Genomic DNA, 24,561 nt, shown 5'->3' with positions numbered 1-24,561 from the left:
CTCGAATGTACTCATTGATTCATGTTGAATTCCTGTTGCACAATAGTTACAAACACACAGAGCGGCTTAAGGCGGAGCCACAGGTATGTCTGTGTTTTTCATGTACTATCAATCCTGAATGATGAGGCGTAAGATGTCTGCGTAACCTGTGTTTAAAGGCACAGCTCTCGGGGACAAAGTCAAAACACAGGATTGGAGGCGGACACTTTCACAAATTAGCAGGAAGATATATACTGAGCACCCTTATTATTACCACTGAGTTACCCTTGAGCCCTTAAACCCCCACTTCCCTACTTAAAAGTGCCTGTGAAGTTCATGCTTTCATACTTGGAATATTATATTTACATGTGAAATACCACACAGTATTTCACATATGAACTGTCCTAATACCTCACATGCATATATGTGAATTCATCGGTAAAGCTGTTTCACATTAGCTCATGCATGTCAAATTATCTTACATTTCACTAAAATATCCGAAAATCACAAGCGCCAATATGATGTGAATTTATCACATTTGGTATAAAAACCAAATGCCTATGTGACTTTTTAACACGTGAAATGATGTTCAACATGTGATAAACGTGTCATATGTTCTTAAAAAAAAATAAAAGTTCAGTTTATTGTCGTCATATATATATATATATATATATATATATATATATATATATATATATATATATATATATATATATATATATATATATATATATACACATACACATATACAAAATGTAACTTCTGCATTTAACCCATCCCTAGCTTATTGGGAGCTATGTCCTTCACATGCGATGAATTAATGTGTTTAAAAAATATATATTTAAAGGCTTTCCTGTAAAAGAAAGCCTTGCTCTTAGCCATACTTATCTAGATACATAAAAAAGGCTTTTAAAAATACGTTGTTTTACTGTTGGCCACAGATGTACTGCTCCACAATTGGGGACTCTATTGTCCATTTTTTCTCACCTTTTGGTTTGCTGCGTAGTGGGACAGAAATTAGTCAGGAGTTATTCTAAATACTGAAGAGGTGGAGAGGATGACTGAAGGAGTTGCATAGTTTGTGCTGGTGTCATTGTTTGTTATTATATTGCCAAACAGACATTGGAGTCACTGCTCATACAATGTTTGAAAGAAAAGCGGTTTGAAAGGATCTGAACGAAGCCTCAGGTTACATTTTGAAGACTATACCAGACTTAACTGTGACACCCCTGTAAAGCTCCATACTAGAGGATTTCCTCTGACACAGTCAGAATGCAGTGCCACATAAACTTGCTGGGTCATGCCCAAACGTTGGTATGTGAGGAGGGAGGACAGAGGATCACAGTAACAAGGGTGAGGAAGGGGTCCGAAATGTGCCGAGTGAAAAACATGGTGTTTGAGGACAGAGATTATACGTCAAGAAGTTATATATATATTTTATCCCACAAATTCTATATGGCTTTCAGTTTACTTAATGCAGAAGTCATACTATTTTCATTAAACTAGTGACACCAATGAAAAACTTTAAAACTGAATGAATCGTTTTTTGGCCACATGGGAGCAGCGCAGCAAACTGTAAATACAACTTTGACATATTATCAACCAAAAACCCAAACTGTTGATCAACTGGTAAAAAACATTGAGTAGAGCAGCTTTAACAGAGCCAATTAAAAACAATTAATGGAAAAATAAACTGATTATTGTCATCTTGTGATCCAGCGAGGTCATAAACATATTAGTAACTGGCTAAAAATGTCTTAATCCGTGTTCTGTTGTCCTTAGCTCCACCCTCTCATGTCACTTCCGATTGCAAAAAACCAAGATGGCGACGGCTAAAAACCAAGATGGCGACGGCCAAAAACCAAGATGGCGACGGCCAAAATTCAGAGCTCAAGGCTTCAAAATGTCAGTCCACAAACCAATGATGTCACGGTGGCTGTGTAGTCTATGGATAGACACCAAACATGTTTGTTTCCTAATCTTAAAATAAGATTTAGTCTTAGCCCTGAGCAGACGATGCCCCACAGAAAACTGGCCCCTCCCACGCACCATCTGACCTGAACCATCCGATTCAAATATGTGACCACTTTTTTTTTTTTTTTAAATGACTGCTATTCCTATTGAGACAGAATGAAGGCAACGTTGAGGATTACGCTGCGGTGACGGTCGGCAGCACAATGTATTCCTGCAGAGCGGTGGAATCGTTTCATTGCCACGTGATGTTTTTTTCTGCGTTCCTGAGGTCAACTGACGGGCCGGCCTCAATGCAGTTCTGTGTGGCCAAATCATATTCATGGTAGAGTCATTCTGGTCTGATTAAAGGCATCACCTCCCCTATTCCAATGTTTTGTGTCAGCAGCCCCTTTAACCCACCTGGGCGTAGACAGAACCCGGCCTGTAGCAGCCTTTCAGAGGGAGAACAGATCAGGACCACGTCAAAGTCTTGGTGTGTCCGTCATTCTCCTCATGGATCCCGTCGACATTAATATTCCGCAAGGTTATGTTTATGGTCAAGGTGTAAAATCATGAAAACTTTACCCTTTTGGTTCGCTTGTTGTTTTTGGCCGCAGCAGACAGCTGTACACTACCTGCTCAATACCAAACAGCAGACAGTCACAGGTAGCTGCTAGCTGGTGAACATAGTGGAGCAGGAGGTGGTGGAGACCAAAAATAGAGCTAAAAGAAAGTGAATTCTGGACTGGTGTTCATCAGATGGCCTTAAACGCGACTCCAAAAGAATGATAATGCATTTCATCTGCTGTTAATAAGCAACTGTAATATATTACTGCAGGTTAGAAATATATCCAGAAAATTCTAAGAGGTCTTCCCATATTGCAGATGTTTGTCAATGTTGATCATTTTCAGGCTTGTTTTCTGTAGTTTTTTTTTCTCACAGTTGCTGATAAAGCATTTTGTGGGGCTCAGCTTACTGAGCATTGACATCACTCGGTCACTTGCCAGTGGAAAATTGGGAAGCACTTGTAAGCGATTTGCTACATTAAAAAGCAAAGGGAAAGTTCTAAATTCCTTCTGTCTCAGTCTTGTTCCATTGGCAAACAGGTATCCAGGCCTGTCTCCTCTGCAAGCCAGATTTGGTAATTTGAGTATTTTTCCTCACATCAAAAGACTGGACAAAGTTCCTGTTGTTGTAAAATAATTCCTTGTATATCTTATGCTGAACAAAATGCTATCTCTCCTTTAGTTTTATAAGCTTTAACTCCACGTCATTGTCCATGTTCTTGAACATTTTATTGTTGTGCACCTATTTCAGGGTTTGCCTGTCTGTCTCTTTACAGTCTGGCGAGACTTTTTTTCGACTTGCTGTATAAATAAATTGAGTGACCTTGTGTAGGAGTAGATGCAGATACAGAGAATATGTGGCACTACACCACAGGTTTCCAACACGTTTGATTCATAAACTTGTCAGAGTCATCTCACAACCCCTAGTTCCTCGATTCAGGTTACATACGGTATTCTATAAGCTGAGAGCATTTCAAGCAAAGAGTGAGTTTCACCTTCTGAGATCATTTTAAAATGTCCTGAAGAAGTGGAACTACACTGTATTTCACAAGAAAAGAGACAAGACAAGACAATCCTGTTCGCTTCTCTTCTTTGCTACCTTGTTACCTGTCTTGTGAGCCCTCAGATTGATCTCAGGAGCTGTTGGATGCAGACCACCAGGGTGGGGTTGTTAAAACTGTAATCTAGGAGACAAAACATTTCCCTCAAAACGTAATTGAGAACGCAGTTTAGTTGTATGGGAATGTCATTTTGTAGGAGACAGGGTTGGTTTGATGGGTTGTCTCTAGTGAACCGATATCATTATCCTGAAATACAATACTAGTTTCCTCTTTCGTTGTAAATTTGATTTATTTTGATTTTTTCAGCCTGAGTTCAGTTGGCCTTTACAGATGTTTAAATGATCACATCCCCTTACAGGTAGCAGGTGCTTGTGGTTTTAGAGAGGCAGTATGTCTATTTTGATCAAAAAGTCAACAAAGTAAAATCGAAATATGACATCTTTGAATCTAGGTTTATCTACGTTGATCCACAGAATTTACTGACTTTTCTTTACACCTGATCAGAAATTGCTTCCGTTAAAATGTTAAATCCGAGAAAACGCAGTAAAAATTGTCATCTAGACGACAATCTTGGACCCACTTGTTTTCCTTTGCACTTGTTCATTTCTGTTCAGGCACTTGAGTCATTATACGCCAAACATAGAAAAGCCACAGCCACATAATTACAAAGCACTACGGGTGTTTCCAAACCAGCTAACCAGAATATCCTTTTTCTCTTCTCTCTCTCTCTCTTTTTCTTTTAACCTACGATGTAAGATTTCTCCACAGAGCAGCTGGCTGCTACATCCTTTCGCTCTGTGACACCTCAGTGGACCGGAATTTGATGTGGTTCAGTTCATTTAGCTTTCAACAGTCATCGTATTAAAGGAAAAGCTTTTTAGTGTAATACATAAACAGCACACACATTTGGGTAAGAAGAGTAGCCACAAATATTAGCAACCAGATATGTTGTAATTGTTATTATTTTAAACAATACATTCATGATTAACACTGTCATTATTATTATTATTATTATTATTATTATTAACACTGCAGTTATGCAGTATCACAGGTCTTGTTTTACTTATAGCAGGTATTATTCCCAACACAAAACCATAACCCCCCCCCCCTTCAAAAAAGGACAAAATCAGATTTTATTAATATTTTCAGCCAGACGGAGAGTCAGAGGTTTTGTGTGTCATAACAAATCAGACCAACTGTGAGTCAGTCACAAAAATAAACAAACAAATGACTTATGACGGTGTGTATTTGGAAGATTTATTACATTCATTGTTTTGGTGTTCCAACAGGATTTTTAATCTGAGACGCTGATAATCCAAATGTACTGTATGAAAATAGAAGTAATACAAAACAGTGCAAGATAAACATTTCATCAATATTTCAGTATCGATAGCTACAGTAAATATGGTGCATGTTTTGGTCAAATAGTAAAATGTTATACTTATAGGTGATAACATAAAAACAATACACAAAGAACTCACACAGATTACAGCGGTTTAAAAAAAAAAAAACAACCCCAAAAGATCTCAAACAATAACAGGCCAGTGGTGTCTTTTTATCAGTGTCTACATGACATCGTTCTTACAAAGTAGTGTTGATGTTGTACACATTTTGATCAAAAATCCCGCCCCCAAAAAAAGAAAAAGATCCCAACTCATGATTTACCTTTTCCACAATTCAACAAAGTAAATCTTCCACCTATGACCAGGTACAACTTTCCAGCTTGTGTTGCACAACCACATTGGTAAAGACGTGACACAAGAGTAGCTATGCTCGGTATCTGTCTGTAAACAAAGTGTTGCCGTCACTACGTCTCGGCATGTTCGTGGCAGGGTGTGTAAATAAAGTTTCATGGGTACCAGCTCACGACAGCAAATGTTATTTTGGGGCCTTGTCTCTTCTGCTTTGTTTGTGCAGTACAGCAGGCAGCGACGCGGTTTATACTTCTCAGATGAGTACAAGAAGTGAAATCAAAATGAAGGTTTCTGTCAGTCTGGGAAAAATATCTGGAGACATTTTTCCTCTCATAGCTTTGATGTATGCGTCCTCAGCAAGGCGAGGTCACCGCTTATCACCACCAGCAACACGTTATCTCTGTAAGACAGCCGGATTCAAGGTCAACAGCTTTCCCAAAACAAAACAACCACGTCCCCCTGAAATTAACAGCGAAAACACAGTCGTAGATCATATGCCACAATTCCTCATCGACTGTGAACTTTATTGAGATTATAACGGTACACCATTGAGCAATCTCATAACAAAAAGAGACACAGGGATATAATACAGCCTAAACAAAAGGGGTCAAATGTCATTATTCTTAGGTGAAGAATCTAGTTACTTTCTTGTGGAAGTCTGTACACATGACATCTACTGCATGTCTGTCCGTCCTGGGAGAGGGAGCCCTTCCTTTTTCCCCCTAAATTATTCCCCCTAGAGTATAAAGATAGAGGGTGTCGTATGCTGCACCGAATGTAAAACCCCTTAAGACAAATTTGTGATATTGGACTGTATGAATAAAATTGATTTGACAGTTAACATCTTTAGAAAAACAGAATAATTTGGTAAAAAAGATAAGGCACAAACTGTGTAGTATTTCAAGGCTAAGGCAGCGATAGACTCTGTGATTATCCATGTAAATATGAAGTAACCTACAAACTGAAGGATAGACTTTTGAGAGTTTTTTCAGCGTTTATATCTTCAGGCCGAGTGAACGCAGACGTAGAAGTTATTGTGCTCCTCCCAGTAGTGGAGCTCATCTGTGAAGCTCCTGGAGCAGGCCAGGTCTTTGCTGGTTTTGACCGTGTGGACCACGCAGGCGCCGGGCAACTTCTCAAACAGGACCTCGGCTACACCCACCACCGTGAGCTTCTTCTGACTCTGGATCAGCTGCTGGATGTGATTGCTATCCACAGGCTCGGGCGAGGAGCTGTAGGACACCCAGACGTTAAGTTTCTCATCTGATGAAGGGACCTGGAAGCGGCTCTTCCCGGTCGGGCAGTGGTAGTCCTTCTTTTTGGCAAACGGGCCTGAAGGGGACCTGAAAACGCGCACGGACCAGCCCACCCAGTCATACTTCTTCTTTAGTTTCTCTACTATAGCATCAGCTAGCTGCTGGTTGGTTAAGTTTGACTCGTCCCTCACCAGTCGACGGGAATCCATCTCAGCCTGTTTGGGGAAGCTGATGATGCAGTCTTCAATGACGGCATTCATTTTAAGCTGGACAGTCTTCATCTTCTCCCCCCAGTCTTTCAGAAGCGCGTCCTCCTCGTCGTACCCCTTCAGAGCGGCGTGGCCCAAAAGAGCGATGAGCCCGATGCAGAACAGCTTCTTCAGCCTGGCGCAGAAGTCCTCCACCGGCCGGCGACTTTTCTCCTCGTAGTTCAGCGTGATCTCGAGCACAGATTCCCCGGAGAAGTTATCTCCCGTCACAGAGTTGTAGAGGGTGTTAAGGTTTTTGTCACCACCGGTCTTGGCAAAATGATCCAGGAAAAGCTTCTTCTTGACCTCCCGGAACTTGGGTTTGGCGTTGAGGATGTCCATGTACTTCCTGAACTGGTTAGTGATGTTCTCCTCCACTGGGAAATACACAGCATCCAATCCGCTCCTCTTAATCTCCTCGTTGATCCGCTGGATCTCCTCGGAGACCACCTCCAGACGTTCTCGCACCTTCTGAAACTGCTCCTTCATGAACACCGCCTCTTTGCTTTCCACATTGTCCAGAGCCAGTTTAACGATTGGAGCGGCAATGGCGAAAATGGGGAAAAGGTCGCCGGCGATGCTGGCCACCATTTCAGCTCCATGTTCAAACACTTCCATCACAGTCTCCACCATATCCTTCTTATCTGCTACAAGCTTCTGTAGCTGGTTTGCCATCTTTGCTGATGTCTCTCAGGCTGATTTTAAAAAGAGAAACATATTGATATGGTTAGAAACAGTCTGTTGTGATATTTAAGCAAGAAAACCTTCTCTAAGAACAATGAAACAGGTCAAAAACTGAACACAAATGAGACAGAAAGTTTAAGAACTTTCAGTTTTACAGACGGTAACAAATGTTGTGTTTTCTTGATCTACTTACTATTCTGTTTCAGTGTTGTTGGACTGCGGCCTGCTTTCTCGCTCCTCTTACAACACAGCAAAAACTGATAAGGAAACAGAGAAACAGCCAAGTGAGCTCAAGTGCTGGCTGATGGACACACCCAGTGAGGAATGACTCAACAATGCAAAGGGAATTCAGCAGTGACGGAGGGATTGTTTGTATGTTATTTGTACGTAAATTGACAGTTTCATTGAGGTGGTGCAATGAAACTTATAGGTTTACGTCGTGGGCATTGAGGAGGTATCTGTTATTGGTCTTAAACAAGCAGTGCAGTCAATCATTTCAAGTATAACAGCAGCCAGTTAGCTTAGCATGAAGAGCAGAAACATCTACCTCTCTGCAAGAAAGTGAATATTATGTCAAAATGGAAAACTTGCTTTAACTATAAGCTAACAGGTATAAAAGTGCTACAGATTAAGTTATAACAGCTACTGAGTTTGCGTCAAGAGATTTATTTTCATGACAACTGAGCAACAACAATGAGATGTTCTATGGTTGAAAGGTCTGGGAGAGATTACTAAGTGGACTGTAAGTTAGGACAGTAGTTATTCTGTCCGTAAAAAAGTCACATATTCTCTTCGGGTAAATCATTGTTTTCAAGGGGCCTAACCTAATAATACAAATATAAAAAGGGTTTAGTGATGCTAGATGGGTCCTTGTATTAAGGAAATTACATCCTGTGTTGCACTGGAAAAACAAGAGGTCCATTGGATTTGGAAAATCTTATTTAACAAAACAGCTCCTCCCAAAGATCAGGAAATGGAGAAAAAGCTGACTGAGAGCAACCCATATTCATTTTCTAGGCATGTTCAGACATGTCCTTTTGCAAAACTGGAAATGTGTAATTTAGGTGGAAATCTAAATGAGTGTACACTCTTCTACTGGCTTCACACCCTCACATTCAATGTCAACACAGCAGCTCAAGCTAATGGAGCTGTCCTCACGTGTTTTAATTCAGGTTTATGGCATCAGAGAGGGTTTTTTTAAATTGTGGCTTAAGGAGCAGATCTGTTTCTTCTCCAGCCAGCCCAGGCAATAATGAAGCAGCAGGCGTGGGAAGTGATTAAGTGGAAGAGGTTAAACTTGCTGGGCAAGGGTGCGTTTTCCAGTGAAACTCAGCAAGTTACCACAGCAACAAGACAATGGAAAATAATCTGTCAGCTCGTTCGTCTCTCTGCTGAGGTGTGCTCTGTGGGGGTGATCTAGCTAGACCGCAGAAGATTTCTGTGAGAAGATGGCACCCATTTCTCAGCCTGATGCATCAAACACCTCTGCAGCAGTCAGACTCATCTGTAGGCATCAGGAAGGATGTCAACACTAGTGATTGAATTCCAACATGGATTCACAGATCTGAACAAAGATTTAGGGGGTAGTTCAACATTTTTGGAAATACACTTTTTCCCTTTCTTGCTGAGAGTTGATTAGAACATTGATACCACTCTCATGTCTGGCCGTCGTGAGATTAGGAGATTTAAACAGCTAGCTGGTTCCCCCTGTTTCCCGGCTTTATGCTAAGCTAACCAGCTGCTAGCTGTAGCTTCCGTATTTAAAGGACAGACATGAGAGTGATATTGATCCTCTCATATACTCTTGGCAAGAAAGCCAGCAAGCGCTTTTTTCAAATTGGCAAACTAGCCAAAACAAAGCATCCTTTGAATGTCAACCACAAAGTTCTATTTCTGCAATAATTGTGATATAAAATATGTGATATCTGCATAATTTTTCCTTGTGAGACTTGACAACAAAAACAACAAAGTACAGGAAATTCCAGCAGGATGTTAAGCATTTACAGTCACCGTATCTTATTTGATTTGACCGTGCTAAAACTGTGATTCCTGTTTTCCACTGATGTTATCGATCTCTTTCTCTTTCTCTCCAGGTCCCGGGGGTGGTGTAACTGCAGACTGAGTGCATGTGAAGCACCTTCACGCAGTTCAAACATGAAAATGCTTGAAGAAATCACATTTTCAGAAACAGAGAGCTGGAGGTGCATCTCAGAGATATGAATGCCAGCCTACAGACACGAACAACAAGTCTTGTTTTTTTACTAATATTTTCACTTATATTCAGTGGTGAAAAGTAACTGAAGTACTGATTTACTTGTAGACTTGTACTGTACTGTAACTTTGAGGTATTTAATATTTCGATTTATGCTATTTATACTACATTTCAGAGGGAAACATTGTACTCTATACTCAACAGCTACTTTTCAGATTAAATATACATTAAACCTTATAAAAAAAAAAAGCATTGTTTCCAACATTTTTTGTCTTGTGACCCTACATAATAGGTCAGTCACGGGGGACATTTTTCTGCAGAACTAGTACTTTTAGCTGATAGTTCTTCTGTATTTTGACCACAGGCTGTAGATTTTGACCTCCATTTTGAATGCAAGACTTTTACTTGAGTGTTTACAGTGGTGTGTCTGCACTTGTATTTAATTCAAACTAATAATTTAACGAAATGCACTGATTGAAAACAACAGTATAGGTTACTTTAGAAACATGTTCATTTCTTGATATTTTGTAAAGGCAATTCCGTTTAACAGCATGTGTGACAATAATAAAAAACATCTTCATACAAACACAAAATGTCTCTAGAGCTCAGATGGTTCCATGTTTCATTTATGCTGAGTGGCAGAGCTTCCTCTGAACACAAAGATGACCAAACCCTCTGACAGCTGACCACTCAGTCTGGCCACGTTAATGCGCCCTCTTAATGGAACATGTATCGATCAGTCCGTGTACAAGGCCTCTAATTGTATCATCGTACAGCCGATGGACAGAGAGACAAACAAACATCGCAGGTTAACACCACAGACCGGGTTTTCTGTTACAACACAAGTGGATAACGCCTTTAAAAAGTTAAAGCACTTCCTGGAAAAAAGCGAAGCGGTGGCACCAGATCTGGCAACCAACGCCCATAAAAATCGACACGTTTTAGTTTTAAACTGCATTCATTATTAATTTTTTTTGCAGATTCGTCTAATCACCCACTTCACTTTATTAAATGAAGCTGCGTTAACAAAATACGCGCATTTGACATATTGACACATTAAACGCTGTCAAAGAGGGGGAAAAGAAAAAGCTCGATTATATAACGAGAGGCTGGAATGGAGTCGATGAAGTTGAATCGATCGTTTTCTATTGAAGTGTCTTAACGCTACCACCACAGTTTACCTATATGAGCATGTTTACTACGAAGCATTTTGAACAGAAATGGACTCACCTTAAAAAGTTTGCGGAACAAATAGAGTAACTTCCAGACTGTTTGTCTTCCTATTGGTCATGTGGGCTCTCGTGTTACAGAGGCACACCCAGTCAGAAAGAGAAAAAAAAAAGAAAACTTGTGTGGTGGAGCATAAAAAAAAGTTGTGAGCATAATAGATTGTTGCTGTGGCGATATTATTACAGATCAACCTCCACGCATTTGATAAACAAAGGCCTGTTATTAAAGCATTATTACTGTTGAAGGAGATTTGTTCTGAATTGTAGTCAGCAGAACATTATGCTTACAAATGAATCATGATTTTCTATAATTCTAATTAAACTCAAAAAGTGCGTTTTGAATAACTGAGTAATGAAGACCAATGATGCCAAAACCCTTCATATTTGTTTTGTTTATTACAAATTAAAGTAAAATATACATAAGTATCTTGATGAAGTTGATTGTGAGATACGGATTTGGGGCGTTTGCCCTGCAGCAATATATTGCACCAAAAACAGCAAGAATATTAGAATTGATTTTGTTTTACACACATTTATATCTAGGAGTGGGCGATATCGATATAATCCGCAAACACAGTATTTCATTTTTTCGTTTTGTGATATTCTGTATACGTTCTCTTAAATTGAGAAACTATACAAGAAATGACAAAACAAACCCCAACTCAAGGTCCAATTATTTACTCGTTCTACAGTTTTCAAAAAAGCTTCAAAGAACTGGAAAGCTTAAAATAACCCAAATGGACAAATCTGGGTCCTGCTCATTGATTTACTGCATTGCCCACAATGGTCCGATACACCTAGAGATGTTTAAAGGTATTGAAGGGGAAGGGTGCCTTGGTATAAACTATATGGCAAAGCCCTTCACAGTTAACAGATTAATATCGTCACATCGCCCAACCCTAGTCATATCCAATGGGGACAGAATCATTACGAGAGTCACAACTCTATGTCAAAGCTGGCATAGAGATGTACGGCTCTGAAAAAAAACAAAACACCCTGAAGCTGCTGTATCATCAACAGATAAAAGATATATATGTAAAAGAATCAAAAATCATTACAAGCAAGACAAGGAATCACAAACCAGAAACCTGACAGAGCATATTTTCAAAGATAATATTTATGAATTAATTTTCTATATTTAATGGAAATATTTCCAGGTCTCTGGTAAAGACATTCATAAATGTATGTGTTGCTCATTTTCTTCCTGTATGCGGCTGTGAGCCTACTCAGAGTGGATACACAGGTAGGCTTTTTTGTATTTTGCATAGTAGTAACAATCCTCATGAAAGTTGTTGGATTCCACCACCTCCTTGTAATGGCTGACAGCATGGACCAGGCAGTTGGGGAAGCTCCTCTTCAGAACATGAGCCACATCAAGCATGTTCCCCTTTATCTTCAGAGTTTCAATCTGCTCCTGGATCTGACTCTTGTTAATGGGCTTGGGGTCGACACAGAAAGAGACTATCACTTTGATCTTGCTCTTGGTCAAAATGTCAAACCAGTTGTCTCCTCCACTTCCGTGGCAGTTCTTTCCTGCCAGCCAGTTGAAAAAGAAAATGCGTTCCTTGTCATTGAAGGCCCTGATGGACCAGTTCACCCAGTCGTATTTCTTAATGAGAGGACCCAGAAGGGATTTGGGGAAATCGGGGTTGATGGGGCCGGGATTCTCCTGTAGCAGGTGCTCCATGTCCTGCTTGGCTTGATCGGCAAAGTTCTCTGTGCAGTCATCCACGGCCGCTTTCATTCGTTTCTCCACTTCCTCCATCCGTCCCTGCCACCTCTTCGCCATCTCCTCCCCCACCACCCCTTCCTTGAGGGCGGAGTGGCCCATGACGGCGATGATGCCCACCACGAAGAGCTTCTTCAGCCGGGCGCAGAAATCCTCAACTGCCCTTCTGCTTCTCTGCTCTGTGGTGACTATTGTTTCAAGCATGGGGTCTCCCGGGGTGCAGTCCCCAATGACGGCATTGTATAGGGCGTCCAAGTTCAAGTCGGCATCGGTGTTCTCATAATGGCTGAGGAACTTCTCCATTTTCTTCTCTTTAAACTTTGGCTTGGCGTTGACAAAGTCCTGGAACTTTTCGTACTGGCTGAGCATCTGCGCCTCCCGATCGAAGTTCTGCTTGTTCAACGACGTCTTCTGCAGCTCCAGGGCAATTTGTTCAATCTCATCTTGGATTCCCTCGAGTTGCTGGTTGACCAGTTCGAACTGCTGAGTCAGGTAGCGAGCCTCTTTGCTGTCCGGGTTGCTGAGTAGCTCTGCTGAAGCCACGAACACGGCCTCCAAGATGGGGTGAAGCTGGCCCACAGTGGCAGCGAGCACCTCCGAGGCTTGCCCCATGATCTTCACACCTTTCTCGACCTTGTCCCTGTTCTGCACGAGCCAATCTGCCACACTGTTCATCTTCGTATTATGTGTTTCACACTAACTAATCTAAATTGTTTTCCACTGCCAGACACTTTGCTGGTGCCTGAAAGAAGAAGAAACATGAAACCCTTGTAAAGTTCATCATAGTTTTATAGATTTGATGACATTTCAGAAAACATTCGGTGCTTGTTTTCAACTTAAATTTGGCAAAACAAAGGTAATCAGCTGACATAGAGTATTTTTTTTTCTCACAGGACATGTTCCTGACAAACAAAACCCTACAATAAAGCAAACGGCAGGTCATGTCTGCACATGTTGGCATCCAGTTTCATGCCGCACCCTCAGAGCCTCCGCTAATGACAGGGACTCACTTTTTTTTTTTTTTGTAAGCCTTGGTGGCATTGACAAAAAAGCTCATGAAAGTACACAAACGAGGCACACATGGATGGCAATTCAGAACAAATATCAAACATGATGTGTGTGCTCGTGAATTATGACGTATTGTGCAACATTGCAGTATTGGCCCTTTGGGATGTCTTCGTTTTTTTTTAACTGCTCCAACAATAGCCAAGACGCAAAGCAAACACAGATGTTCACAACATGGTGAGAGAAAGGGGATTTACTTTGGTAACGATAGTATGATTTTCGATGTAAAAGACACAAGAGAGATGACCTAACTCATTTCTCGCTCCCTGGAGCCCATATCCAGTTCAGAAAAAGGCACACCCAGGTCTGAGAGAAGAAAATCCCCACCGCTGCACTTGTTCAATAATGCAATCACACTTTTCTAATCATTACAGCGCCAATGTAATTAAAAACCCAACACATACAAATGTGTTTTTTGAGGTTTTGGTATGAAAAAGAGAGAGAAGTTTATATGTGTAACCACAGAAAATAGACTCACCAATATTTGCTGCAGTGATGAGATCAGTGGAGTCATTTTACAGCACTACACTAATTAGATCTACTTTATTCAGCCACATGCCATCAATGCTTTTAGCATTTATCCACATTCCCGTGTGATAACAATAACAAAAAAGTGCACCAATTAAAATTTGTAATTACATAACAGAATTCAATTCCATTATAATTGTAAGGTATAAAAAACAGTGAAAGAAAATACTTACTGAGTAATTTTCTTGGTTTGTGATTTGAAAATATCTTCCCTTGTAAAACCAAAAAGAAAAAAGTTTGTCTTTTTTCAGCTCAAAAAGTGAAATATATTTTGTGAAAGGAAAAAAGGCGAGTCCAACACAGCACACAAACACTGATCTCCCCCTTCAATGTGATATGCTTTGCTACAGAGCTACAGAGCTTCAATAGGAACCACGTAAGCCACAAGACCACATCCCCCAAAGGAATCATCACTACCTCTTAAACGTCACTTACATTTTGACTTTTCTTCCTGTAGAAAAACAATTTACTTTCAAGGAAATTAAAAAAAGAAGGCCAGCTTTAATACGAGTGGGAAAAGCTGAACAAACAACACTGAATATTAAGTTTTTCATTCTTTCTTCCTTTCTTTTTCTTTACCTTTTATTGAAAACTATGAATGATGGTGAAGTGGTGAAGTAGATGATGGAGATGCTGAATAAAGAACTAGAGCAGAAAAAGATGAACTCACCTTTCTAACTAAATATCCAGTGGGCTACGGTCCAGTTATCCAGTAGTCCAGCTGTGCCTGTGAGCACCAGCCTCCTTGGGATGTATATATAGTCTCTCTCTCTCTCTCTCTCTCCCTCTCTCTCTCTCTCTCTCTCTCTCTCTCCCGGTGTTTGTCTGTCTCACTCTCTCTCGTCACTCCCCCTTTGGAACTCCTCCATCCCGTTCCAGCATTCCTCAAAAAACCCACTCAGAGGGATGAGGGGCCGGCACTGACACAGATAACATCCTGTAAACACTCCCCATGCAGGGACACCAAGCACCCTGGGAAATAAAAAAAAAAAAAGACTGGTTTGTGTGTGTGTGTGTGTGTGTGTGTGAGTGTGTTAGAAAGAGAAACAGACAGACAAGGAGAGTGAGAGAGAGAATAAAAAGGAGACCAATGGCAGCAGGGTTCAGCAAAGCGACCCATGAGCACAAAACCCCTCTTGTTATGGCTCGTACAAGGTTGCCATGGCCACTGCACTGGTTCCTTTAACTTGTGAGAGACTGTGCTATGCTCCAAAAGCCCAATTAAGCTACCTCTGCTTGCAACAAGTTTGGATTCCCAGCAAGTTTGTACCCTAAATGTTAAAATAAATCGTACTTTTTAAGAAAGGCCCTTTGAGATGATTTTGTAAATGTTGACCTACTTCACTCTGAATGTGATAATTAGTGATGGAAAGCGATTGGCTACTGGTTTCAAGCATTGCAAAGTGGGATGACATTAGCCCTGCGGGGGCAGTGCTCAGGCCGTCACAGTGCTGCTCAGTGAAAGGCGGCCTGTGTTTTCCGAGGACACGCCATGACAGTCGTAGCTCACTCATGGCCTTTGTGCTTTATAAAGCAGGCCGTGACACCCGCGGCCCGATGTCACCTTCAACTGTGCTCTTTAATGGATCATAAAGAGGCGGGAACAGGAAGAGGAGGGAAGGATGTCTGCTGCAAATTGATACTGGTCAGCCGGCCGCAGGCGGGTCAGGCGAGCACGTCCGCCGCCGCCTTGTTCCTGTGTCGTCCCTCTGTCAGATCTCACACTTGACGTAACCATCAGAAAGTGGAGAGTGGCTTTCGCAGGGACTCAACAGTATGTGGCGTGATGGGTGGCACAGGCTGACGCTGGTAAACACACACCGTAGAGGCCTGAACGTGACGTCACTCAGCTGGACGACCTCACTTGCTTTTATGGGTGTTGTGCTGCGTGTTTGTTCTCTAGACATGTCGTTCGTAAAAGACATGACTTTCTTTCATGTCCGATCTGCAGAACACACGTAGCTCGGAACCAAACAAACAACGCGGCCTATAAAAGAAGCTCCAGCATCAACGGAAAAGTGTTGAATTTGTGGAAAAGTTTTGCCTTTGCTGCTTGTGGTTTCATGCTCCCCAGGTGGAAACATGGGTGAAACTTAAATTCCTTGCTGATGATTGGTATTTTCATGAACAACACATACAAGTGAAAATTCATGCATTATCTGTGAACTGCAGCTGCATCCTGAATCGACAATCTGTAAAAATAAGGGAAAAAAAGAAGCTTTTCAAAGTATTTTTTGGGCATTTATGTCATTTTATGTAAAGTTCATGGCTGTTTTGTCTCATGAGACTAAATCTAATGACAAAACCCAGTAACAGAGGTTGTGCCGTCTTTGTTGTTTGTGTCTGGGAGGCTGAAAAGATAAATTACTTCCTGGTCCGAGGAAGCTATTGACCACATTTTATCTTTTTGACCTTAGCCAATGCCCAGTGTTTCCTCCTCGCCACACGATGTCTCTTCAGCTCACAGGAAAAGCCCCCAGTCAGCACACAAGAGAAAGCACTTCTGTATAAGAGGAACTTTGAATCGTTGTCTATCATATAATAAGAAAAGAGAGGTGCAGAGACATCTTTCTAATGCAGAACTTCACAGGAAAAATACAAAGATGCTCAGCCTGAAATACAAGACTTCATTTTGGCAGAGCTTTAAACAAAGCCATAAAAAAATGTTGATGCCCTGCTCAAACCAGGATATATTGCCAATTGTTTAATTGTACAAACTGGTCAACATAATTCTTTTGGAAACTATTTTCAGTCAGATCTCACACTTGACGTAACCATCAGAAAGTGGAGAGTGGCTTTCGCAGGGACTCAACAGTATGTGGCGTGATGGGTGGCACAGGCTGACGCTGGTAAACACACACCGTAGAGGCCTGAACGTGACGTCACTCAGCTGGACGACCTCACTTGCTTTTATGGGTGTTGTGCTGCGTGTTTGTTCTCTAGACATGTCGTTCGTAAAAGACATGACTTTCTTTCATGTCCGATCTGCAGAACACACGTAGCTCGGAACCAAACAAACAACGCGGCCTATAAAAGAAGCTCCAGCATCAACGGAAAAGTGTTGAATTTGTGGAAAAGTTTTGCCTTTGCTGCTCGTGGTTTCATGCTCCCCAGGTGGAAACATGGGTGAAACTTAAATTCCTTGCTGATGATTGGTATTTTCATGAACAACACATACAAGTGAAAATAGACATGTTTCTAATGCAGAACTTCACAGGAAAAATACAAAGATACTCAGCCTGAAATACAAGACTTCATTTTGGCAGAGCTTTAAACAAAGCCATAAAAAAATGTTGATGCCCTGCTCAAACCAGGATATATTGCCAATTGTTTAATTGTGCAAACTGTTCAACATAATTCTTTTGGAAACTATTTTGGTTGTAGGTAAACAGGCTGAGTAAGTAATCAAGATAGTCACATAAAGAAAAAGGGGACGTGTGCTTACAGACGTTACCTTTGGTTGCATGTATCCACACCTCCGCATTACATCAGTAGGATTGCTTCATAGATAGAAAGTTGTTTGTGGGAAAGATTGGATTTAGTACCCGTCATGCTGGATTTGACTCCCATGGGAAAAGAAATGTGTGTGGGGGTTGACGGGTCTTTTGAATACAGCTGAGCTGTAACATTTATACTTCTTTCTTTGTGTAATGGATGCTTGATTGTGGGATATTGCCAGAGGCCCCAAACAGCAGACACAAAGTTGGTCCGTGCCCAGATCATTACCTATCAACATTTCCTCTTAAACTGCTTTGATTTGAGTTGCAGGAAAAGCAGGGTTGTGTTCACAAGGACTTGATGCAAATAGAACAGAGGTATTTGGATGAAGACAAGCTGATTAAGCAGGGTTTAGTAAAATAATGAGATACATCAGATACATCAGCCAGCTTTCTAGAGGTAATAAATATCTCTCCAACATGTCCACAAAGTGCGTGTCTTTAAAGAGACAGAGTAAGACTGTGGCCTCTATTTCCTTTTTAAAGGTGTAAATATTTCATGAAGGCATTTATGCTCTTGCTGCCACATCGTGAGATTTGATGAAGGTGAACATTGCAGGCATGTGAAATGCTGCAGTGACTGAGTAGTGATGTTACAACTCTTTCATCCCAAAACATTTAAAACGTCACACGAACAATGATCTGTCTTATGACCCGTTCGCAACTTAAAATTAAAATGCGATCTGTATCTCGATCATTATGTTGAGAAAAGAATGGCATATCAAAGGAAGGTGTAAATTCATGTGGAAGGCTTTGTGATCAGATCTCATTCAAGTGTAGATGAAGACCACATTGTTAAGAAACAAAAACCACCCGACAAGATGAAAGGTCAACTAACTCTGCCTCTTCCTGCGAGCTTAAACAATCCCAGTAAAAGATAAAAGTAGTTGCAGGGAGTGGCTGAGGTCGAATTATTTTTTTTTCTTTGGAAGGTTCCTAACCGAGTGAAATGACTTGCAGCCATGATAAGAGCTGGTCGAATTCTTTAAATGCCAAGCAAAAGCTCCTTCAATCCAGATAACAAGAACATATTTTAACATCAGGTTTTAATGCAAAGACCCACCAATATATATCAATGTATTTTCTTCTTCTTTCAGCTGTTCTAGTTTAGAGTCACCACAGCGGTTTATTTATTTCCAGCTAGTTGGTTACCCAGGCCAGATTACATGTTAAATACCAGCAGTAAATGGGGCCTTAAAGTGAGAATAAACATTTGATTTAGATTATACTATTCACCCTGTATGGAACGTGATTGTCTGCATCAGCTTTCATGGCATCCATTCAATAGAGACATTTTACTAAAAAAACGCAAATGTCAATGTGGTAAAAAGTTAGAGGATCGCCTTAAGTTTTATCTTCTGGGGACTATGAATATCTTTTAAACATTTCTAATATATCCATTAGCTGTTGAGATATTTAAGTCTGGGTCATAGTAGTGGACTGACAGACATTGCCACAGAGCTGCTAGTGTGGGCATAAGAAAAATGGCATCACACAAACTTTTCATACTGAGAGTGTCAGTTCTTCTTTGCATCAAAATCTTGCCATCAGGGATTTTTTTGGTGATTATGTAACACAACCCTGAACGTCAGCATGGAAGCTATATTTGTAGTTTCGGTTCAACGGTGGTGTTTTCACTGAGTAATGTCAACCCTCCCCCTCCTCTCTCCAGATGTTTCCAGGTCACAGAGAACATGGCGTTCGGTGACAGACTACAACATCACTTGGTCTAAAGAAGGCAAGGGAGGGCAGGGACAGAAGGAATTCCATAGTGCATTTCAAGGCCGGTTTCATGTCAAATAAAAGTGACAGATCTGCTATCAGTTCCTCTTCGCTGACTGTTATCGCTATCACTATTTATTAACTTGTGCTGTAACTTGACCAGTGAGTTTAAAGTCCTTTAAATTACAACAATTTCCAGTTGTAAAATAATCAAAGAGACGTTCAGGTTTACAAGCAACAAGAACATTTTGCTCATGATTCACAACTGATTATTGTTGTTTAATCATATTGTTGTACTCCTGATTTACCGAAAGCCTCCAAAAAAGGCCCTCTATGTTCTTCTTTATGCTGCACATACAGGAGTTAAACTAATTCAAGATTCTCTAATCATGTTAACTTAATGATATATTATTTTAGATCAGTTTATTTCCACAATAAAAGTTGTGGCTCTAACATGCTCCCCTGTCTGTCCTTTATAGAGCAGTCTGTCATATCTACAGTTATTCATAGAGACAAGACATATGTAGTGTTGCATGATAATACTGCTGGGACAAAACAATAGAAACTGATGCTGGGGATATGTTTCACAGAGCAGATCAATGCAGCAATTACATCTGTAATTCACTAATGCTTTTGTGGACAGAGAAATAAGCCTGGGGGGCTATTTATACTCCTGCTTGGGGGGGGGGAACTCCCAGAACCTGCCTGAATGTTGAGGTCACACATCGTCATCCACCAGGCCTCCTCCTAAAATTATACCGCCGCTTCTTTAGAAAACCACACTGTGTTAGTTACAGAGTGGACTCCTACACAAAAATTCAAATGAAAAACAATCGGATGCAGGAGCTCATTGCTTTAACGAATCTCCTTGTCCTATGACATCCACCTCAGATATCAGCCATAACTCTGAACTGAATAAACACTTCATTACGTTTCACCTTCCTTTCAGTTGTGCCACAATGTGTTTTCAACAAAGAGTCCGTCTGCTGCTATAACTATTACGATGGCTGCTATGAAATCAAGTTCTACTAAACAAACATTAGCTCTGTTTGAACTGTTAGTGAGGGCCGAAGGTAAATAATGCAGTAAATAGACAAAATGGAGGAAATATGGAGGATTTTAAAATGCCAAAATGGAAACAAATCAAACACAGAATTGTCATAATTTATTGGAAAATACACATTAAATTACATTCCTTTTGCCTTTTGTATTTAATTATTGAATGCAGTGTTTTTTTTGTCATTGTGACATGAAATCAAATCTCAACACAGAAAACAAAGGTGCGTTGCGTTTCTGTGTTGTCCAGCAGAGGGCAAAATAGGCCTGCCGATAATAAATGCAAAGGGCTGTCAATAGTTTTCATCTGGAGGCGTAAAAGACTTTTCCATCCTCGATGCCAAATGATAAAACAGTAGCAACTGTCCAGTCTTTGCTTTGGGCAGAGCAAAGACACCAGCTGATGGCAGTCATGACAGATTTCACATTAAAGCAGTTTCCTTTGAGACGTCAGCTGGACAAAAGGAAACTCTACTTTGCAGTTGTGTTGATGGAAAAGCTAACTAGTGTTAGCTAGCTAGCATTAACTTACAGTAAACAGCTGGTTAAATGGAGGAGAAGAAGCCCATTTCAAAAATAGACATGATTTCTGATATTACACTTACGGTTACATTTTAGGTCAGGGTCAGTTTGAGTTTAAACCTGGTTTGTTATCAAAGTCCTGCACTTTGTGCGCCCACCATCCAGCCAGACTACACCCTTACTCATTGTGTGTGCTGTAAAAACACAGCCCTTCCTCCACTAGAGAACTATGTTGCTGAACAATCTGGGCAGCAATTACATTTCCCTCAAAATGTATTTGTCAAAACAAGTGAGCAGTATTAATCATAATTCCTAGACAGTGATCAGTGAAGACTGATCAGCTCCAGCAGCAACTTTTGTCTTTGTTTTTGAAAATAGAGTTTAGGCTCTTGGGGGGCCCATGTAAGTATTTGCCTCGGGCCCTTAAATCATTAAGTCCGCTCCTGCATCTGATCCTCTGTATTTGTTGATGGTCTCATGAGGATTTGATTCAGATGGTGAAGGATTAACCCACTGAAAGCAATGACTCTCTGTGACGTGGCGTTTCCTGGTTCTCCTCTCTTTCATTTCCTCTTTCTCATGCTTTTGCTCATTCACCTCTCACTCCCTTAGGGTCTTGATCCACAACTTCACCTCCTCCATTAAGTGTTGCACAACCAGGCTCACCTAGTTTCGGTTTCTGATGAAACCAGAGGAAGTGGGGGGATTTCTCGCCCCGTAAAGTTTCTTTTAAAATATAAAAAACAGATGGGTTAGCAGCAGAAACAGAGCGTGAGGTAAGTGGAGGTCAGGGTGAACAAGAACACAAATTAATATTCTGATATTCCGCTGCAGATGACTAAAACACATGTTTACCACCCAGTGGATTTCCACTTAAAAAGCTTTACTGACAGATGGATTCCCCAGACATTCCACTCACAATCCACATGAAGGTACAGCATACAGCAGGTAACACTGCTGTCAATACTGAAAGCTACAACATTGTATGGCTTCAATTCCTAGCTTAACAAATATATATTTACATTTATGTTACCTCCTCCATTAATGACATTTTTGCTGTAATACCAACAATATGGTGACACAACTTTACAAACACAATAGTAATGTTTTGTCAGGTTATAACTCTCTGAAAGAGACCAGTCTGCCCAACAAGTATTGTTAATACTTTAAGTATTTTGCTTGCTGTTAATACAGTAGTACTAGTAAAAGATATGAGCGCTTCCTCCACCACTGCTGGTCCCTATATTAAGTAATTAACACCACATCTAAGTTTGTCATCAGAGATATTAAATGCCTCTCGTCAGCTTGGAGAGTGTAACTTAAGATGTCACATATGTGTGTCGTGACACCTTGGGAGGAGTGTACAGTGAGAAGATGCTATTCCTGCTTACTGTTTACTTTTCTGCCCTGCATCCATTAAATTAGAGCATTTATTAAATCACCCACACCAAGTCACACTTTATCAGATCCAGTTTGTTTTTTTTGTTGTATCTAGACAACCCTCAAACACTCAGTCATGTGTTGGACTTCCATGTTGGTGCCAGATGTGGTCTCTAGGACATTTGTAGCCTAAAATAAACTCTAAAGTTTTAACTCTAAAACTAAAGTCAACAAAATCACATGTCCTTTACGTCTAAAACAGTCAGCCAGGTTCTGGGCTCAGACCTGCAGCCAGTGTGTCACCGAACAAATGTTTTAATGCTTTTTATCGGATTAGTCCACTCAAAGAGCAGCAGGCTGGTCGATGGTCCACTCGGACTGATGGGTAATAGCATTATCCTGTGTGGGCCTGTGGATTGGCAGACAGCAGCGGACAGAGCTATCCTACCATTGATCGACTCTCTCCTCCAGGGCCACTCTGATGCTAGCTTCCATCCAGTGTTTCATTTGTTTATGAAATATTGATATTGGCTTTCTATCTCCTCTTGGAGATGAGGAGATTCAGCTTGATGGAAAGGACAGCGTTTAGAGATGCTGGGAAAAGGTTTTGTGAACTGAAAGTAGTTTGTTTTTTTTCTCGATGGGATGTAAGTTTATTATTTCCAGGTTTACATCATGGAGGCTTTTGCTTTTTGTGCAAACACAAACATTTGTACCTGCTTCCAATACTTTTTCTGGTAAATGGTGAAGACCAGTGATCGACAGTATGACACTGTGACCTTTTGCACTTTAATTGCATTGAAGCTCCAAAGTAAAAGTCAATGTTAACTCTGAATGAATGAATGAAATAAAACCTGAAATAGTCCAAAAAGCAATGCAGACTTGCATGTTTCTAATTCATCTTCTTGCTTTAAAATGATTACGGTAACACTTTATTTTAAGGTACATCTATTCACCATTAATTAGTCGCTTATTAACATGCAAATTAGTAACATATTGGCTCTTTAATTAGTCATTATTAAGTACTTATTAATGCCTTATTCTGCATGGCCTTATTATACAACCAGTAAGCCATTAACTAAGAGTCTTCCCTCAATAACCTCAGAATTATTGCTTATTAGTACTAAGTAAGGAAGTTGTTGTATATGAATTACGATCTCAATATGTTTTGCTTAGTATGGACTTTATAAGGTGGTAGTACCCCAAGAATAGTTATTCTCCCTTAATACCACTCAGTGAATATGGTCTGTTCTTACATAACAAAACACAAAACTACAAATGTTAACAGTGTCCAAATAACTCTAAATTAAGTCTTTGTTACTTAGAATATGTTCCCCATACTAAAGTGACATCTTGATCATTACTAATTCACTAATAGTTGAACACTTATTAACCAACACATGTTCCCTAATCTAAAGTTGCCTCCTTTTCACAATTAGTTAATATATTATAGCACATAACTACTGCAATAAACAAGTGATGGGTTACACCTTTGAAAAAATGGATCTATCTATAGGTTCCCTCTCATTCAGTGGTAGAATAACAAAGACAGCACAAGTACAAATACCTCATTTATTAAACCACTGGTTCAGGTTTTCCCAAGGCTGACAACAAATACTGCTCGAACAGGTAATGGGGTCTTCCTGAAATTTCAAACACTGACAACTGTATCAGTGTATGTAAATATGTCATACAATATGATATCAAATGTATAAGCAGGTCATACAGTATGATAATACAGGTACTCTATTGTTGAAAAACACTGCACAATATAAAGTACAAAAATACAAAAAATTGAAATCAAAAAAATATAAAACCTGCACAGCTCAACATGACTTGTCAAAGGTTAGAACAAATGTACTGAACTGTACAAACATTGCACTTCCACAGCCTAAACTTGCTCTATAATTACTGCATCAGGTGATTTATTCCCCTGTGCACAAATATTTCCCTTTTCTAATATAATATAACAGAAGATGAAACAAGATCTGACATTGCTGATCGGATGGTGGACAGCAGCATCTCCCTGGCTGAGGAGAGCTCCCTCGCCCCTCGAAACTATGGTTGGGGACTGCATTGAGCCGGGTCGCTTCGCTAAATGACGAGAGGGTGAAGTGAGTCATCAGAGCAGACTGTTTTCATAGTCTGACCTATAGTCTACCCGATTAACCATTAAAAA

At 40.4% G+C, this 24,561-nt stretch overlaps 2 protein-coding genes across 4 annotated transcripts; both read right to left on the bottom strand.

The window, feature by feature from the left end:
• Positions 1–4,803: 4,803 nt before the first annotated feature.
• On the bottom strand, positions 4,804–10,969 carry rpz4 (rapunzel 4). The gene is made up of 3 exons (XM_068735283.1): positions 10,885–10,969; positions 7,636–7,699; positions 4,804–7,453 (listed from the first exon to the last, which is right to left on the bottom strand). The coding sequence occupies exon 3, from the start codon at positions 7,431–7,433 to the stop codon at positions 6,258–6,260; it is 1,176 nt and encodes a 391-aa protein (XP_068591384.1). The 5' UTR covers positions 7,434–7,453; positions 7,636–7,699; positions 10,885–10,969; the 3' UTR covers positions 4,804–6,257.
• A 291-nt stretch (positions 10,970–11,260) lies between these two features.
• On the bottom strand, positions 11,261–15,026 carry rpz5 (rapunzel 5). 3 transcript variants are annotated; one of them, XM_068735281.1, is made up of 3 exons: positions 14,876–15,026; positions 14,379–14,417; positions 11,261–13,354 (listed from the first exon to the last, which is right to left on the bottom strand). In XM_068735281.1, the coding sequence occupies exon 3, from the start codon at positions 13,285–13,287 to the stop codon at positions 12,106–12,108; it is 1,182 nt and encodes a 393-aa protein (XP_068591382.1). In that variant the 5' UTR covers positions 13,288–13,354; positions 14,379–14,417; positions 14,876–15,026; the 3' UTR covers positions 11,261–12,105. The 3 variants fall into 3 exon arrangements, with proteins under 3 accessions (XP_068591382.1, XP_068591381.1, XP_068591383.1); XM_068735280.1 differs by lacking the exon at positions 14,379–14,417; XM_068735282.1 differs by lacking the exons at positions 14,379–14,417; positions 14,876–15,026 and adding an exon at positions 14,785–14,851.
• Between the last annotated feature and the right edge of the window lie 9,535 nt (positions 15,027–24,561).

This window comes from Cebidichthys violaceus, unplaced genomic scaffold, assembly GCF_023349555.1.
Source record: "Cebidichthys violaceus isolate CVI_PGR_0920_01 unplaced genomic scaffold, fCebVio1.0.p SCAF_7, whole genome shotgun sequence".
NCBI classification, from domain to species: Eukaryota; Metazoa; Chordata; class Actinopteri; order Perciformes; family Stichaeidae; genus Cebidichthys; species Cebidichthys violaceus.
This window is presented reverse-complemented; position numbering and strand designations above follow the sequence as displayed.